At 43.7% G+C, this 17,474-nt stretch overlaps 2 protein-coding genes across 2 annotated transcripts; both read right to left on the minus strand.

The window, feature by feature from the left end:
* Nucleotides 1-971: 971 nt before the first annotated feature.
* SAAL1 (serum amyloid A like 1) lies at nucleotides 972-10,847 on the minus strand. Its single transcript, XM_056493582.1, has 12 exons — nucleotides 10,688-10,847; nucleotides 10,381-10,494; nucleotides 9,361-9,444; nucleotides 7,638-7,717; nucleotides 7,201-7,260; nucleotides 6,839-6,954; nucleotides 5,572-5,755; nucleotides 5,218-5,300; nucleotides 4,864-5,073; nucleotides 3,865-4,061; nucleotides 3,297-3,389; nucleotides 972-2,719 (listed from the first exon to the last, which is right to left on the minus strand). Exons 1-12 carry the CDS (start codon nucleotides 10,802-10,804, stop codon nucleotides 2,627-2,629), a joined length of 1,431 nt encoding a protein of 476 aa, XP_056349557.1. The 5' UTR covers nucleotides 10,805-10,847; the 3' UTR covers nucleotides 972-2,626.
* Nucleotides 10,848-11,159: 312 nt separating this feature from the next.
* LOC130254333 (serum amyloid A protein-like) lies at nucleotides 11,160-12,767 on the minus strand. The gene is made up of 4 exons (XM_056493750.1): nucleotides 12,681-12,767; nucleotides 12,225-12,368; nucleotides 11,779-11,917; nucleotides 11,160-11,364 (listed from the first exon to the last, which is right to left on the minus strand). The coding sequence occupies exons 2-4, from the start codon at nucleotides 12,340-12,342 to the stop codon at nucleotides 11,223-11,225; spliced, it is 399 nt and encodes a 132-aa protein (XP_056349725.1). The 5' UTR covers nucleotides 12,343-12,368; nucleotides 12,681-12,767; the 3' UTR covers nucleotides 11,160-11,222.
* Nucleotides 12,768-17,474: the final 4,707 nt, after the last annotated feature.

The following is a 17,474-nucleotide window of genomic DNA, read 5'->3' on the forward strand; positions in this document are numbered from 1 at the left end:
CTTTAGTTCAATGCTTCAGATACCCGCTTTTGTTCAGAGCAGCAACAAGTACTTCTCATTTCTCAGATCTTTGGTCTGGAAGAAAGCTTCTCATCTGCTTGTAAACAGACAGGTAGTCATTCTGAATCAACTGGCCTAGAGAACTCAGGCTTGCCAGTGGGTGTCAAAACAGGTCTAGGAGAGTAAATTTTAAAAAATACCAAACTCAAACCCCAACGTCTCCCTCCCTGCCCCTCCCCAGAAAAACCCCAACGCCACCAAAACCGCAAACACATGCTGCTCATGAAGCACAGGCCAAGGGAGGTCCCTGCTGGCAGAATGATGAAACACATCTGCACCAGTTCCAAACACATCATCCACCTACTCCCACAAATGCTTTCTTCCCTCTCTGAACCCCACAAACACGGCACAGTCACCTTGCACTTACCCTGGCACCAGCCTCTCACTCCCCAAGGGGTGGGCTAAGAGGGAATCCCAGTCTCCACTCACCGTGGTTATCAAGGATAAAAATTCCCACCATACCTCAATTATCATCCTGCTGAAGCAAGGCTGACCATTCCTGCAGCTCCTTCTGTTGCAGATGAGCAAGAGGATGGGACCCACCTGGGTTCCCACGTCCCACTGACATCAGTCATTTTTTCTGTTGCATGACAGGCACCAGATATCAGTAACACTTAACAGTTCACCAGCCAACACTGGATATTGGTGTATTGAAAAGGAGAAGGAACAAAATTAAACAACAGATCCTGTCTCAGCTTTTTTTTCTATATTACATTATATGGCGACTGCAGGATTTCACAGGTGACAAATTTCAGGCAATGCACGCCAGAAATAATTGTTCACTATAGTGGAAGACACTTATGATACAGCTGGGGACAAACTAATCCAAAAAAAGTTTATGGGATGAGACACACGTTAACTTCCAGCCATAAAAATGACTATGGAAAAGAAAGCAAGAGCTACAATAAATATCCAGTGAAGGAAAATATATTTTACAGCACACAGACATTATGAAGAGGTTTGATTTTCCTCTTACAACTGACACACTTTAGTGGCTCAGAAAACAAATTTAACTGACACTAGAATGAAGTAAAGCATATAGTTGTTTTTTTTTTAAAAAAGCAGCTTTATTACAAATCTGTAGGTTTAAGAAAATATCCCAAAACTGTCAAGTAGTATGAAAAATGCTGTTATCTGATTCACAGTCACCAGTTTTCTCCAATAAACATAGCATACAAAAATTGATATAAACCATGGCAATTCTTTTTGGCAACACAAGTCAGGTATTTGAAGTTCCAGATTCCCTGCTGACAACCAAGATGCTGCTGGCAGGGGGTGATTGAATTGCACTGGTTTTGAAAACTGGATGTTGGGATGGAAAGGTTATATATATATATATACACATACTCTATTTTACCACTGTATTTGTCCAGGTAACTCTGGTAACACAACATGGCCCTGCACAACACTAAAGTCTGTAAAACCTGGAGAGCCAGGGAATGTGTGTATGTGACATTAAGTTATTCTCTATGCTCTGGTTCCCATTTGCTTTTACATCTCAAATCTAGTAAAGACCAGTTGTTTTCCACTCTCATTTACAGGAACAGGGAAGTTGATGTACTGCTGTGCTGTCTCTTCAGACTCAGAATGTCAGGTGCACTGCATGCAGACACAGGATCTAAAAATGCAATGCAGTTAAAATACCATATAATTAAAGTGGGAGTTTTAGGATATTATACTCTGAATTTCCTGCAAGTGACCTAGAACCCTAAGCTCCCCCATGGAAAACATGGTATTTCTCATGCCATTCTGAGATAATTCATACAACAAATCAAGAAGGAAGGAATTACTATGTTACACTCCTAAAGTGAAGCACAGACTGCTGCAAAAAACTCCTAAGGTCTGCAAGTATACCAGGGATTGAATCCAAAGCTGCCCTGCAACTCTTTACTGTGGGCAGTTACCTGCAGTGGCTGGAAGCTGCAGCACAGACCATTGGTAACAATATTCTCAAATCCTTTGAACTGAGGACTGAGACACCACCTCAGAGCTGCAGTAAAGATGAGGCTTCAGTAGAAGTGTGAAGATTTGAAAGGAGCAGAATGAAAAATTTCTGTTACAGCACCTGCTCAAAGTATTGATATGATCTAAAAAAATCCCCAAACAATTCTATAATTTAACTGTTTTTATCAGATGCTCGAGGGGGATTTCTATTAAGCAATCCTCCTTTTGTCAACAGCAACTTGAAAGAAACCAGCACCATGTTGAAGAACTACTCAGAGCATTTCATTCATTTTGCTGTTTCAACTTCAGTTGAAAAGCACAGAATTGAGAGTTATTCAAAGAAAACTACTCTGCAGGAGAGCAATTAGAAGTCAACAGTCTCTCATTACCAAAGCAAACAGGATGGAAGATGCAGAAGTGATTTACAGTCATTTCCTTTCCCTTGCAGAACCAGGTTAACCCTAGGTTAATCAGGGCTACCCAGAATATTTCTTAAAAGCTGCCTGCTGGTAAAGAGGTTGCCTCATTCTCCTGCATTTACTGAAAACTTGATTTCTGAAACACTGTCATGAAACAGTGGAAAATCTTCATTCCAAGGAAGGAAAATATTTCATGTACATTCTTAGGTGTGAACCTTCAGGCTTGGGAAACGTTTTTCTAGATTGTCAGCAAGTGTCTGATCAGCCTCACGCAGGACTTCAAGGAAACTCTCCACCTGGAAATAAAAAACACACACAAGGAGAAAAAATAACCCAAAACCAACTTGCATGGAACACAGAATTCTTATACTGGCACAGGGGCTCTTCCTACTTCTGTACTTTCCAAATATGAGCAGCCAAAAAGAGCCACTGCAATGAAAAATGGAAAATGCCCCACAGTAGCTACTTTCCTCCTAAACCCCACAATACCAGTTGGTCTAAATTTTGAAATGGTACCACTTTCCTCAATCCCTTACTTCCTTGTTTAAAAGAAACACAGAAACTCTTCTCACCCAGGAAAAGCTCCCTATGAAAAATATTTAGGATAATCCTTCTATAAAAATATACAGGACAAATTTTCAGCTAGGATAAATTTCAGGCATCCATGTTAGCACAGTTTGGCCCTGGCATCAGCCAATGATCTCAGCAAAGCTCTGGCTGTAGTGAGGCAGAGCAGACATAGGGGTAAGTCTGTCTGGGACTGGATACTCTGTGCCTGAGCAATCCTGTCCTGTTTGTAAATCAGATTTGGAAAGGTCCTGCCACCCAAGGAGCACCTTTTCAGCTGTGTCACAGACCTTTTCACATACTCACCGAAGCAAAATACAGAGGTAGGAGATTCTGAAAAGCACAGGAACATGTCTGCTCATTCAGGTGTCCCTGGTGCAGTCCTTCTAAGGTATTCTCCTGGAAAATCAGAAATACAACCAGCATGTCATGAACAATTGTTGAAAGAACATCTACAGAATGTGCTTTGTTCTTAAAATGGGTAAAACAACCAGAACTTACAGTTCTCAGAGTAAACCAGACACATCTGATACAAAAGGCTGTGAAAGCTCATACATCACAAGTCTCTTAACCTGAATGCTTCCATAATTACAAAGGTTCAGCTGAGAAGGTAAGATTATATATTGACAGTATTTCCTTTTCTTAAATAAACTTTCATTCAAAAGAAAGGGCAACATTTATGTATAGAATTTATCATTCTTGGCACACAACTCAGAAAACCTATGTTCCTCCCATCTCCCACACAAGTTGTTACTTCTGGTTGATTCTCTAATCAATTCCCAGTTAGCAACTGCACTTGCATAGAGAAATGTCCACAGAAATAGTAAATACTCTACTCTGCAGAAATCCCTACTATAATTTTGTTTATTTTTACCTTGGTTAGTTCTTGAAGCATATTGGAAAGTAATTCACAGCAAATATCCTTCAAAATTTTTAAATGGAAATCTTCCTCATTTACATCAGTCCTTTCAGTCTCCTCTTGCTCGGACTCCTTGGAGTTCTCAACAGCTCTCTTCCCACAGCCCTCCATGTATTGTAAAATACGAATCAAGCTCCCAATCAGCGGCATATCTTAATACAAAGTAACAAGAACAGTGAACTTTAACACTGAAAATTCTTGTCCATCCTTTCAAGGCATTAGAATTTTGAAACACACCAGCAGATTTTACACAAAAGCCAAAGGAATGTATATTCTGACAGTGTTGTGTTTTGTTACTCAAAGACAGTTTTAAAGAAGCAAGTGGAAAAGTAGTAGAAAACTCAAATAATTTTTCCTGCAAGCTGACCTCTATCTATAAAAACTATATGCCAGTGTAAGGAGAAGGAAACTGTCTTTGGTAGTACCCAATGGGGGCAGTATGTTAAATTTGCATCCAGATAATCCTGTGTGACAAACCTAACTGCACAGCATCTTTCTGCTGCAGGTGACCCTGACTCACATTCTCAAGACAGGCTTTTAATTCTAAATAATTGAAAAGTAAGAAATGATAGAGGGATTTAGGTAAGTGCAGAATCTCCCTTATTAAAAAAAAAATTAAATTACTGCATAAAAATATATGTAGTATACGTTATGTATAAAATAATAATGTAATAATGTATCACTATATTTTAGCAAAAATAAATTCTCAATTTTCATTAATTCACCCAATGGAGAAGACTGAGCAGAATCTGTAGATTCTGGTACTGTAACTCCTCAGAATTTACAGCCCACCCAGTAACTGAACTTTGGGCCAGCTGTGATTTTGAGTAACCAGGGAAGAGTCTTACTGTATGCAATGTCACTGAATTGAACCATTTTCCACACCCACATAAAGCCAACTGTGAATATTAACTTTAAAAAAAAAACCAAACAACAACAACCAAAAAAAAAAACCCAGAAAAAAGCATGACTTGCTTTTCCTCATCCTGGTGTATTCCTGCTCTGTCTGTGAAGCAAACATAGCAGACAGCACTGACAAAATAGAGGCCAGCACAGTCTTCTGCTCCTGCACAATGATGGGTGGATCATCTGGCTGGCAAAGCTCCTGGCAAACAAGGTCATAAAGCAAACTCCAAGTCTCTTTTCCTCCATCAGGAGCCTGCACTTGAGAAAGAAAGAAAGAGAACCCACCAACCCAACAAATTTAATTCAAGTACGTGAATTTCTGTTCTCCCCAATAAATATGTGATGATCCAGAAGTTACAGCCTCTCTTGGCCCCCTCACATGTAGCAATTCCAGGTTCTTACCAATAGCTTGGATACCCTCATCCACCGTGGTCAGGAGCTGCAGGATATGCATATAAACATCCAGTCCTTCTGGGTTATCTGATCTACACAGAACAAACATCAAAAAGACAAATTAAGGTGCTGCTTACTGAGCTTATATTCTGTGTTTTAGTCACAGAGAAGCCCATCAGCAATCACTGCCACTCCTTTTGCAAACAAACATGTTAACTTATTTAAACCATAAGTCCAGGAAAACATAACCCAGTGATCTATCAAACTGTGCTGTTCCCACTAAAAGCAAGATGTTTGGGCACAGGCCTTACAAGGTTATAGGGAATCTCCCCAGCCATGAAACCAATAAGAAATGTCCCATACCGGACTTGCTTGGCTGCTTCAAGTATACAAGGCACAATCTTAAAGTCTGGAAGTTCTTCAGGGGAATCATCCACAGATGGTCCCACAGAGCGACAAGTGCCATTTTTGATCCAGTTTAACATCAGCTCTTCATCCAGATCAAAGAGCTTGTCCACCACTTCACCCACTTTCACCAGCAAGTCAACTGCACAAGAGAAAATACTCTTTTTACTTCAACAAAACTAAAAATGAAGAGCAAAATTAGCTCACAAAATGCTAGTATATACAAGTATTCAGAGGAAATTCAGGCTGAAATAAATTCATTTTCTTTGTGACTGGTTGCTATGTTTAATCCCTTTATGTGGCAAAGACCAGGTAAAGAGTTTGATGCATAAGGATTGTTGTAAAGTCCACTGACACCTTCCACTTTGTCATGCCAAATGTGAAGCAGTAATTTTACTATGCAAAGAGACTCTATGTTCCTGAAAAGTCCTAACTCCTCTTTCTGGAGTAAAACTTTTCAAGATTTGTTACTGGATATGCACTTGCATGCTAATCTTCCACTTGCCAATCTGCATTTTACTTAAACAGATCTGTTACTTCAATAGGATGGAGCAGTATTTCTGAGAATTTGCATTTTAAAAATTGATAAAAAAATGGAAAAAGGTGTTTTATTAGGGTTCCTTGACAAATGACAACTGCTGCTACATCTGAGCTGGATGTTAAACATAAATGCTGTTCAAAATATTTCCATTTTTAGGTGGTTGGTGTGGTTTTTACTAAATTAGTGCTAAAAGAGATTTGTGTAGCACTGTCTGCATACCCAAAGCCTGCATAGTATTCAGCTGCCAGAGTAACTGAACCATTTCTCCAGTTCACATTCCACAGATACAGTAGTTTCAAAAATAGAAAACTCATATCTGACTTTAAAAAAAAATAAATTAAATGAGGTCTTGTTTCAAGGTACAAAAATTACATATGTATATCCCTGAATGAGGACTACCTACTTTCTTTTATTGTGGTAAATAACAATTTCTTCAATTAAACATATTTTGATCCCCCCCAGAGCTTTCTTCTTTCTCTATGAGTGCTTTTCTGGCTGGTTTTATTTGTATTTATAACCCTGCAAAAGGAGAACATTGGTTTGGTGTTCTTTAAACTCACAAGGTTTCCTTTATTTTAAAGGAATTAACCCAACTGAAAACATTTGTCTTTGAAATTGCAAACTTCAGCTCTTATTTTCCTTCTGCAAACACTCACTACATCCCAGCTTATTTTGGCAACTTACCATTTGTAGAGCTGGACATGATAAAGCAAACACAGTCATACACAGAAGGATTTTCTCGGATCCTCTCCACCCAGACATTGGCCACCTCAGGCTGGGAGAGGCAAGTTAACAACAACCTAGGCAAGAATTCCCCATTTCACAAATTAGAAGCCAGTTCACTCCTTTTAGCTGTACAAGTGTAAATCCAAAAAAATGACAGTGGAAATGGGAGTCTAAATCACAGTAAAGTGATTCCACAACAATGCAGAAACAATAAAAGGAAAGGATGAGAGGATAATAAAATAGTGAACCTATTTGTCAGTTTTCTCCCCAGAGCACAGCAGAACTACACTAATGATGCATTAATTTCTGAGATGTCCTACCTGCTTGTTTCCAGAAGAGTTGGGGAGTCTGAATCACACAAACGTTGCAGTAACACTTGGCTTTAAGGAGAAAAAGCAGAGAAAAAAAGTTAGCAAAATCCATCTTTATTTTTAAAAAAGGTATAAAAAGGTTAATTTCACAACTGCAGCCATGTTCTGAGATTAAAGTCAGCTTTTCCTAACTGTGCATTCACTTCAGTATCTCAAGACCACCAAACTCAGAAACTAACTTGATTGGTGATTAAAAATCCCTAAAAATACTGGTCTGTTCCCTTTCTTCCTTTCCTGAACACTTTCCACACAAACATGGTCAGCCAAAAGTTATGAATGAAGTTGAGGCTTGGCAGGCAAGCTTAGATCCTTCTCTGACATTAATTTTCTGATTGTGAGTCCAGGCAAGCAGTACCTGTTCATGTACAAAGCACACAGACACTTACCCAAGATTTTCATCTTTGCTAATGGACATGCAGATGTCCTGGAAACAAGCCATATTCCCTAGTATTCCCACACAGATTTCCTGGAAATTCAAAACACAGTATAATGACACAACTCCAAATCCACAATTTCACTTCCAGAGCCATAAGACAAAGATGTTTCCCAGTTTGATTTCCAAGCTTGTATGACCCACTGATTTCATGACAAAGATACTAATTCTTCCACAGATTCCATACAGATTTTTTTGTTCTATCAGACTAGACTAAAACACACTCAAGTACTTTGCAGATATTTAGATCTTAGATCTTAAGGTGTTCCATAAAAGCAAATGTGTCTTGAAATGAGTGCTGCTTGCCTATTCTTTCTATACTGTTTTGAAGCTAATTTGACAACCCTGTTATTAAAGCAAAAAGGAGTCCTAAAACAAAAATATCACTACATAAATGTGACCCTCACTGATATTCACTTGCTCACAAAAGGAAGGGATCTTAATACAAGCTTCCAGCAAAGCCAAATTTCTGGTTAAAGAGATCTAAAATAAAATAAAATTAAAAAACAAACCCCAAAGCAGTGCATCCCATTAGGATATTCATGCCAAGATAATCATTAAGAGGATGCACACTTGTGTAAAGGGGACCAGAAGAGCTTCAAAATACCTGCAGGTGACTGGTGCTAAAACAAAGTAAGTCATTAGTTTGCAGCAATTTAAAGCCAGAAATCAACTCTTTCTACTAAGGTTGTTTTCTTAATTATTAACATGCTATTACTTCTGATAAATTACAGCAGGCAATTACTCCAGCAAACACTATTTCATGAAAGGAGCTGTGACAGCCAATTTGCACTCACTTGCAAATTTGGGTTGTACTCTCCAAAGAAAAAGTATTAAACTTTCAAAGCTCTATTTGTCTCTACTCATCTCCTGGAGTAAAGCATCTGGTAACTTCTGAGAAAGAGGATTTACACCAACACTGAATACCTTTGAAAATCCTATCTTGAGTCCTGCAGTGCACTGTGTAGAACAAGCTGGAAATCAGTGACATCAAAACAAGTGGAAAATTAAAAAAAAAAAAAAGTATTGGTGTCTTAATAATTCCCAAGACTGCTTTTTGTAATGTTTTTGTGTTTATGTTACATTATCTTGTTCTGATTTGATTGGTAATAAATTAATTTCCCAAGTGGAGTCTGTTTTGTCCATGACAAAGCACAGCAACTGGTGAGTGATCTCTCCCTGCTCTTATCTTGACCCATGAGCCTCCTGTTGTATTTTTTCCTTCCCTGTCCTGAGGAGGGGAGTGACAGAGCAGCTTTGGTGGGCACCTGGCCTCCAGCCAGGGTGAAACCACCACACTTTTGTAGGTCTGACTAAACAAATTCATGACCATTTCTGTTCAGTAATCATGAAACAAGTCAAAAGGAAAAAAAAGGCCAGACTGCTGGGTTTTATAACAGGTCTTATAACTATGTTTGATAAACTCAGTCCTTCATTGCTGTATCTAGATGAGGATGTGTGAGCAGACACGTACCAGCTTCAGCATCACCACAATTCTTACTGATTAGACCATGTTAAAAACAGTGAAAAAGCATTTTATTTGATTTTGTGTTTTTTTCCGCTTCCCCTTTTACATTACACATGCAATGAGAAAAGAGACATAAATGTAAATGCATGTACAGATCTATCTACTGTTGCTATTAACACAGGACAGCTTTTTGACAGCCCATACTTACAGTTAGGCGAGGGCATTTGGACTTGGCAAAAACTCCCATGAATATATCAGGGGCATTGAATTCCTGAAGAAATAAAGCAACATCCTGTGGAGAAAGTGAATGGAGAAGTAAATGGACCTCTACAATTTCCAAACACAAAATCTAATGTGTTCCCACAGCACAAGGACTGGATCAAAGAGATGACAGACTCACTACAAGAAATTTGTTATCTGCCAACACCTAACACCAATAATCCTTGTTTTTCAATACGGCCAGCAAGCCACCCTCAGGTGATTCAGCATGCCAGTGATTTGCTGTAGAATGAACCAAAAAGTCACACTTGCAAGAAAATGAAATTTGCTCCCCATCTCAACAGAAACAGACACTCAACCAGAATTCAGTCTTAAGGCATGACGTTACCATGACATATAAAAAAGAAGCAAGTGAAGGGATTGCTATTAGCACTTGACCGGAATAAAAATGGAAAATACAAAAGAGGAAATCTCGTCCTCATTTTACCACATTAAAAAACTAGATTAGTTCTCTGTTTGGGAGTAAAAGACCCATATGCCATGTTTATTTAAAAAATCTGAGCAACAAGTTAGGGAATAAAATAATAACACTTAAACTAGTATATATATATATAGAGAGAGAGAGAGAGAATTTGTTCCAGTGTTCGAGAATGCTGAGAAAAATACCAATAAGATGTGTTGCACTGCCACTGCAAACCTGCAGCTAAACTTTGAAAGGCTGTTTATCAGAGAGAAGCTATGCCAATGGACGTATGACAATTCCTAAAGGAACATATGCCTGTTTCGAGATGGCATCAATATAATAATCCACATGCTGAAGACACAGGCTGGGCACCCGAGTTAATTCCAGCTGCTGCCCTGCCCCTGCTCGTCTTTCCAGCGCAGGCTCCACGCAGAGCCCGGCTGGTGCTGCCTCACCCTGCCCAACACGCCGGAACGAGCTGATTCCCGGCTTCTCCCACTGCCAGCACCACGCTGACCGAACACTTGGGGCACACGAGGCTCCTACCTCGTCCATCGACATGTCCCACACCTTGCAAATGTCATTCTCCATCTCCTCGTCCAGCTCCGTCCGGGCTCCCTCGGGGCTGGCGGCGGGCTCCGGCTCCGCGGGGGCGATGACCTGGGACACAGCGGGGCGGGGGAGACGACCCGGCTGAAGCCCCGGCACCCCCGCTGGGTTCCCAGGTGTTTTCCCACCGTGTCCCCGCTGTGCCCCCGGGTGTCCCCCCCGGCCCGGGGAGCGGTCGCGTCGCACCCACCCGGCGCTGACCGACGCCGGGCCCGCCGCCCGCTCCCTCCCGGCAGCCGCGCACCTCGATGAGGCGGGTGAGGACGCTGAAGAGCCAGTGCTTGCTGTACACCGTGTTCCCCACCGCGTCCCCCTCCTCCTCCTCCGCATCGCTGCACGGCGGCGACGGGTTGCGGTCCATGGTGGCCCCTCAGCCGTGAGGGGCAGCGAGGCGGCGGCGCGGCCAGAGCGGCGCCCGCGGCCCCACAGCGCCCCCTGCCCACCGGCGGCCGCTGCCGCGCCCGGGCCCGCACCGGGACCGTGCCAGGACCGTGCAGAGACCGTGCCAGGACCGCACCGGGACCGTGACAGGATCACAACCAGACTGTGACAGGATCGTGCCGGGATCCGCCCTCCCAGGGCCGCCCCTCCGCGGGGAGCGGCACCTGCGCCCCCAGAGCACCCGCGGGTCCCTTTGGCAGCCCCGAATGCCCCGACACCACCGCCCCGCAGCCCCGCACGCCCGGGAGGATGGATGCTCGCAGAGAAGGGAACAGTTCTCAGGAGGATCTCTTTATTAGGCTGTACAAAGAGAGGTGTGGCAGCAGCGGAGGACAGCGCTAGTATTTGCTGGGCAGCCCCTTGGGCCGGTAGCGGTTCGGGTCCCCGCCGCTCCGGCCCCACCGGTTCGCCTCCTGGTCCGCCCGGGTGTCCTCGGCGCCTCTGCCGCTCACACCGCTCTGCCAGTTCTCCCGGGCGTCGCTGCGGGGAAGGAAAAAAAGGCCACTTGAACAGACTGCATCTCACTCAGCCTTGTGTTGGTGCCTTCACTCAAGAGAAACTGAGTTTCCGTAGGGCTGCTCAAGGTGAGATGCAAGCACGCACTCGGCCTTTGTCTGAGAGCCCGCGGTGGAATCCAAATCTGTTATGTCGGGAAATGAACCAGCAATGAAAGAGTTCCTTATCAGATATGCTGAGAGAGGAATCTGCCTTCTCCAGAAGACAAGAAGAAAGATTCATGCTCACATGGCACCATTCCTATAGAGCCCAGCTTCTCCTCCCCTCTGCCATCCTTCTAGGTGCAAAGCTGAGTACACGTCAAAAAGGACCTCCCTCCAGCTGGAGTGCCTGCATCCCTAATAACTCACTGTTAACAAGCCAAGCACACTCCATTACCTGATCACTCTCGCTGCCCAAGCACCCCCAGGTCCTCTCCGGGCAGCATCATAATTCCCACGGGCATGGAAATACTTGTCGGCTCCTCTGTAATTTGCCTCACGCATGTCCTTGTATGCTCTGTACATATCCCTCGCCCCTGATGAAAGCAGAGAAACGGACATGATGTGGACTTGAAAGAGTCACAGCAGAAATAGATCGGTACCATTTCAGTCAGGAGCAGGAACAGAGCGAGGCACTGCTCCACATCAACCTCTGCACAGAGCTGTGCCCACAGAAAGCACCTGTGGGGGCTGATCAAGGCCCTTGTCCAGCAGCAGAAACCAGCAGGGTCTCTGGCGTGGAGCTGCAGATTTCCCAGCTCTGAGGACTGCACCACTGACTGCTGTAGCCTGAGCTTGGGGAGGGGGTTCCTGAGGGAAGGGCCCCTGGGAACAGCAGCTTACCTCCCACTGCATCCCGGACAAATTGTCCAGCTCGGATTGCTCCTTGGACTATCCTTGGTCTCTCAGCTCTTGCACACAGAACAGTGAAGAGCAACGCGACGCAGACCCAGAGCCTCATGGTTCCTGGCCAAGCCTGACAGGGAGCTGGGAGACAGAGAGAGATGAGCAGCTCTGGAGCACCTTTGAGAACCCACCACACCCCCAGCTGTGCCCAGCTGCTGCCCCAGCACTGAGGGCTCGCCCAGGACCCCCTTCTCCTCCTGCAAGGAGCAGTGCCCTCCATGCTTCAACAAGCTTCACAAAAAAAGCAGGTGTACATGAGAAACCTGCATTTTAGCACTCCCTGCTGCTTCTGTCATGAGTACAAAGAAGCCCCAGGTGCTAAAGCATTGGTCCTGCTCCCAAATACCACCTCAAAACACAGCACACAGCTCACAAATTCAGAGTATCACTCACCACTGCAGAATGGCAAAGCCAGAGGAGATGGAGATCGTCTCGTGTGCTCTCAGACTCAGAGGGTATTTATAAGCAATTCAAATCCCTCAAAAGAGGAAACTGGAAAGGATACCCATGGTTGGGAAATCCCCATCAGCAGTCCCAACACAAAAATCATTACTGGAAACCTGTCCTTGTCCTTACTGAAAGTTCATAGCTCCTGTTACACAATTTTTCTTCAGCTGTCCTTCAGACTATTTGCCCCTCATAACAACCAGACTGACAAACTGCCTTGGAGGCTGAAGAGTTCTGTGTGCTTGAGGTGTTACTGTTGCCTTTAGGGTGACACTTTTGTTTGGATTTGGACTGAACAAAGCTCAGAGGGGAAGGTGCCTGGATGACTGCACATTGAAACACAGGTCAGGTCTGTGTCTGTGCACAAGGAACGGTGAGCTGCATTACCAGAAAGGTTGCAAGAACAGCTAAATGAAATTCCCATGCATGCTGGGATTGCCAGATGAATTCCAGAGTTAACTAAATGGAAAATGTGAAGCATTGCTCTTAACTCCATTGCAAAGCAAGCTGCATACACTTATATCCCTGCTGATAATGGTCTAAGATAGCATAGACACACAGACCATCAAGAGGCTCTGAATGGTTCATCTTGCCTTGGCTTACTCTCACAGACGCCTCTCAAGGGACTCCAGACACCCTCCTGCAACAGTGGCTCCACAAGGCTCAGGTGGAAAGTTTTGGGTGCAGCAGTAAATATTTTGCCTAAGGGGAAATTCAGATCCATACAGTCACAATCCCGCTGGATTTTAAATCATCTATCTGGCCCTATTAGCATGGTTCACTGTTTAAGTACCCACTGTGCTCTCCCTACCTAAAGCCTGCTCACTTCCCTTGGTTAACAACTTGACACAATCCTTTCCTCTGCAGAAAACTCCAGGGTTGAGTGCAGCTGCACTGGAGACTGAGTGTGCAGGAGGTGTCCCCATTGTGTGGCCTTGTAAATGATTTAGCAGTCTAGGAAAGCAGCTTACGTTCCCCTCAGAAGAGTTAAGGGTAGCTGCCCCACTCACAACTCTGCCACTGTAAAACATCTGCTCCAGGAGCTGCAGGGCAGAAGCATGAGTTGTAAGAGGTGCAATAAAGCTAATACAGTGTCAAACAGTAACTTCCTCAGGTGTTACTGGACTTCTGTCAAAAAGTTAGCTTCAGGGGAGAATGGACATTTTTCCATAGACAGGCCCAGAGCAGCAGGACAGATACTCTATAATGTGATGTATCTCAGAATGGAACGATTTGCAACAACAATCTAAACCAAATCGACTAGGAAACTTAGCAAAAAGCAGGGAGCACAGATTTTTGTCCCATTGCACCCCTGAACCTGATACTTCACAGTGTAAGAGCTCAGCTGCTGCAGCTGAGTGTTTTGTTTTGCTGCAACTCTGTTCACATCCTGATGACATCCTTGCAGTACACGGCAGCACAAGTGCCTTCTCTGATGGCTGCAAGTAGCCTTGTCTGTCACCGTTTTGGTTCTTCAAAAACAAGGAAAATGACTCCTGTAAGCTGGGGTACAGGCATGTGGCTCTTTGCCCAGGGACTTAGAACAAGCATTGCCTTCAAAACTGACCTAAGGAACTTCTTCCCTTCAAGAGCTCACTCACTCAGGACCATAGAGGATATTTTGAGTGTTATGCTGTTTCACCTTCTCTCCAAACCAACATTTCTGCAAAACACGAGGACCATTGCAAGAAGGCAGATGTTGGAGGGATTTTTAGATCTCAGAGTGCATCTCTTAGTGTCCAGCAAGGACAGCAGCAGTGACAACAATACTGGAGTTCCCCACTGACCTGAGATAAAGCTGCAGCTTGGGGCTCCAGCAGGGAACAGCCCAAGCCCTGCTTTCCCGTATCCTCTAGTCCTGACTCCAGGTCACAACCCTTGGCCCACAGAAACGAGCTGCAGCCAACACTGCTGCTTTCGCAACAGCAAGAGGAAAAGCTGCCCCTGAGTGTGGAGGAGGGTCTGAACAGAGTATTTCTTCTTGGCCTGGCAATAAACAATGGCAGCACGTGCACACTGGGAAACAGCAGGCATTGGAGACCGTTTCCTGGTTTGTACATTCTGATGCAGTTAAGATAAAAAGCAACCCCATGCTGGCTGCCCTTTAACTGTAAATATCTATGAATGCAAGCTGTGTTACACAAACATTCCACAATTTTGCAATCTAAGAAAATCAGACTAAGAAAGGGGATGAGGTGAATTCCCAGCTTGGGCACAACAATATTTGTGTTATTTCTTAATCTGGGAAAGAACAGTATCTTATTTAATATATGTGTGCAATAATTCAAATTTCAGGAGTTTTGCCAAGTATAGAATATGTACTACCAGTGACCTCAGGCTTGCAGACATGGAGAATGACTGGAAACTTGTCTGCTTTCAAGAAGCAGATTGAAAATGCAGGTATTTATCTGAAGTAAAATTGATTTACCCATAGGTGTCTAATAGTGAAATAACGTATGATACATTAGAAGAAAATACCACCACCAGTTTCTATTTAATGCTGCTCCAGGCTAAGCCTCCTTTATTCACCTCTGCTTTTCAAGGGCCTCTCCCACCACCCACAAAAACAAAGCTGTGCAACTGAGGCAGTTTCTGTTTCAGTAATTTCTGAACAGAAGACCCTCTCATTTCACACTCCCTTCAGCCTGCCCATATGAGATGAAAACAAACTCATCCAGAATAGGAAACATTAATTTTCCAACTCTTCTTCAGAGTAAACTCTCACTCTTTATTGACAGCCAAGTTAGTTGAAATGATAAACACAAGGTCACTTTAGACACAAAATCCAAACACACATTGTTACCTGTCTGATCCTTCTGACGTGACATTTTTTAAAAAAGCTCCAACTGGAATTATGACTTACTGTAAAAAAAAAAACCAAAGAAAGCCCCAATCCTTAGTCAAAGTTAACCAAGTGTACAAAATCCCCAAGAAGAAAGAGACTGATGTATGCACAAAATACAAAATACACAAGTGAATAAAGTGGAGCCATATGGAGGTAAGCCAGAAATCCAGGAATTCCTCTGAGAAAAACTAGGGGAGCACTCAGCTACACCACACACTGGGGTATTCCTGACAGCACAGATCCTTCTGTTTCCAATGGCAGAATCTAAACCCCAGAAGTTTAAAGCTTACTTTTTTTAGAAATATTTCTTTATTGGCTTTTCCACAAGCAATGCTTTGGCTGAAACCCTGACACTCTTTGTCTCCCTGGAACTCCCCTTCTCTAGGGAAGAAACCAGCCCTCCACACCCAAGTTTTTCTTGCAGACAAGATGAAATAGTCTGCAGACTGCATCTCTCAAAAGGCCAAACTCAGTCTTTTTTTGAGGGAAAGCACTATTTTGCAGCATTACAAGCGCTGCAAGACTACATAAAAAGATTCCTTACAAAGCAGAATTTTCACATTATCTTACAACAAAATTATCAATTTTAATTAAATTTAGTTCCAATTAATGCATTACCTTTTTATTTAAATAATATTTGTGACAATTGAATATTGACCAGACACCATGGCCTTCTGCTTAAAATGTGAGTCAGGCAGTGAAGGGGTCAAAACTAGAAGCTTGAAAAGAAACTTGTTCAAAAAATGTATTAAATGCAGAAAGTGCTAGTACAAAGCATTTCAGTAAATGAGATAAAATCCAAGTATTTTTGTGAATCTTCATAATCAACCAGATATGTAAAAAGACTTTCTTGACAGAAACCATCTAAAAATACTTATGTAAACCTTCAGCGTTTAAAAATATTATTTTAATAAGTCCTCTCACTTTCCAAAATGTCAGAATTAACTGTGGAATTACCAAAGTTGACCTGGACTTCAAGAAAACCTTTTGGTGCTGTTTCCCACAATGTTCTCCTGGAGAAATTGGCTGCTTATGGCTTGGACATGTACACTGCTCACCAAGCAAAAAACTGGCTGGATGGCCAGGAGCAGAGAGTGGGGGGAAATGGAGTTAAATCCAGCTGGTGGCCAGCTCCAGGTGATATCCCCAGGGCTGGGTGCTGGGCCCAGTCCTGTTCAGTCTCTATCAGTTCTCTGGAGCAGGGATGGAGGGCACCCTCAGGCAGCTGCAGGCACAGCAGGCTGGTGGCAGTGCTGCCCTGCTGAGGGCAGGAGGGCTCTGCAGAGGGATCTGCAGCTGGGCATGAGCCAGCAGTGCCTGGGGGCCAAGGGCAGCCTGGCCTGGGTCAGCAATGGTGTGGCAGCAGAAGCAGGGCAGGGATTGTCCCTTGTACTGGTGAGGGCACACTGCAAACACTGTGTCCAGTTCTGGGCCCCTCACTGCAAGAAAGACTGGAAGGGCTGGAGTGAGTCGAGAGAAGGGAAAGAGGAGCTGGTGGGGAATCTGGGGCACAAGTCCTGTGAGGAGCAGCTGAGGGAGCTGGGGGTATTTGGCTTGGAGAAATGAAGGCTCAGGGGAGACCTCATTGCTCTCTACAACTGCCTGAAAGCAGGCTGTAGCCAGGTGGGGGCAGGGTTCTTTTTCCCAAGTAACAAGGGATAGGACAAGAAGAAGTGGCCTTAAGTTGCTCCAGGAGATGTTTTGATTGAATATCAGGAAACATTTCTTCACCTAAAGCATTGTCCAGCACTGGACTAGGCAGTCCAGGCAAGTGATGGAGTCACCACCCCTGGAGGCATTTAAAAGCCACGTAGATGTGCCCCTTTGGGACATGGTTGAGTGGTGGATTTGGCAGTGCTAGGCTGGAGGGTTGGATCGTCACCGTCTTTTGCAAC

Source organism: Oenanthe melanoleuca, chromosome 5 (genome assembly GCF_029582105.1).
Source record: "Oenanthe melanoleuca isolate GR-GAL-2019-014 chromosome 5, OMel1.0, whole genome shotgun sequence".
Classification (NCBI taxonomy): Eukaryota; Metazoa; Chordata; class Aves; order Passeriformes; family Muscicapidae; genus Oenanthe; species Oenanthe melanoleuca.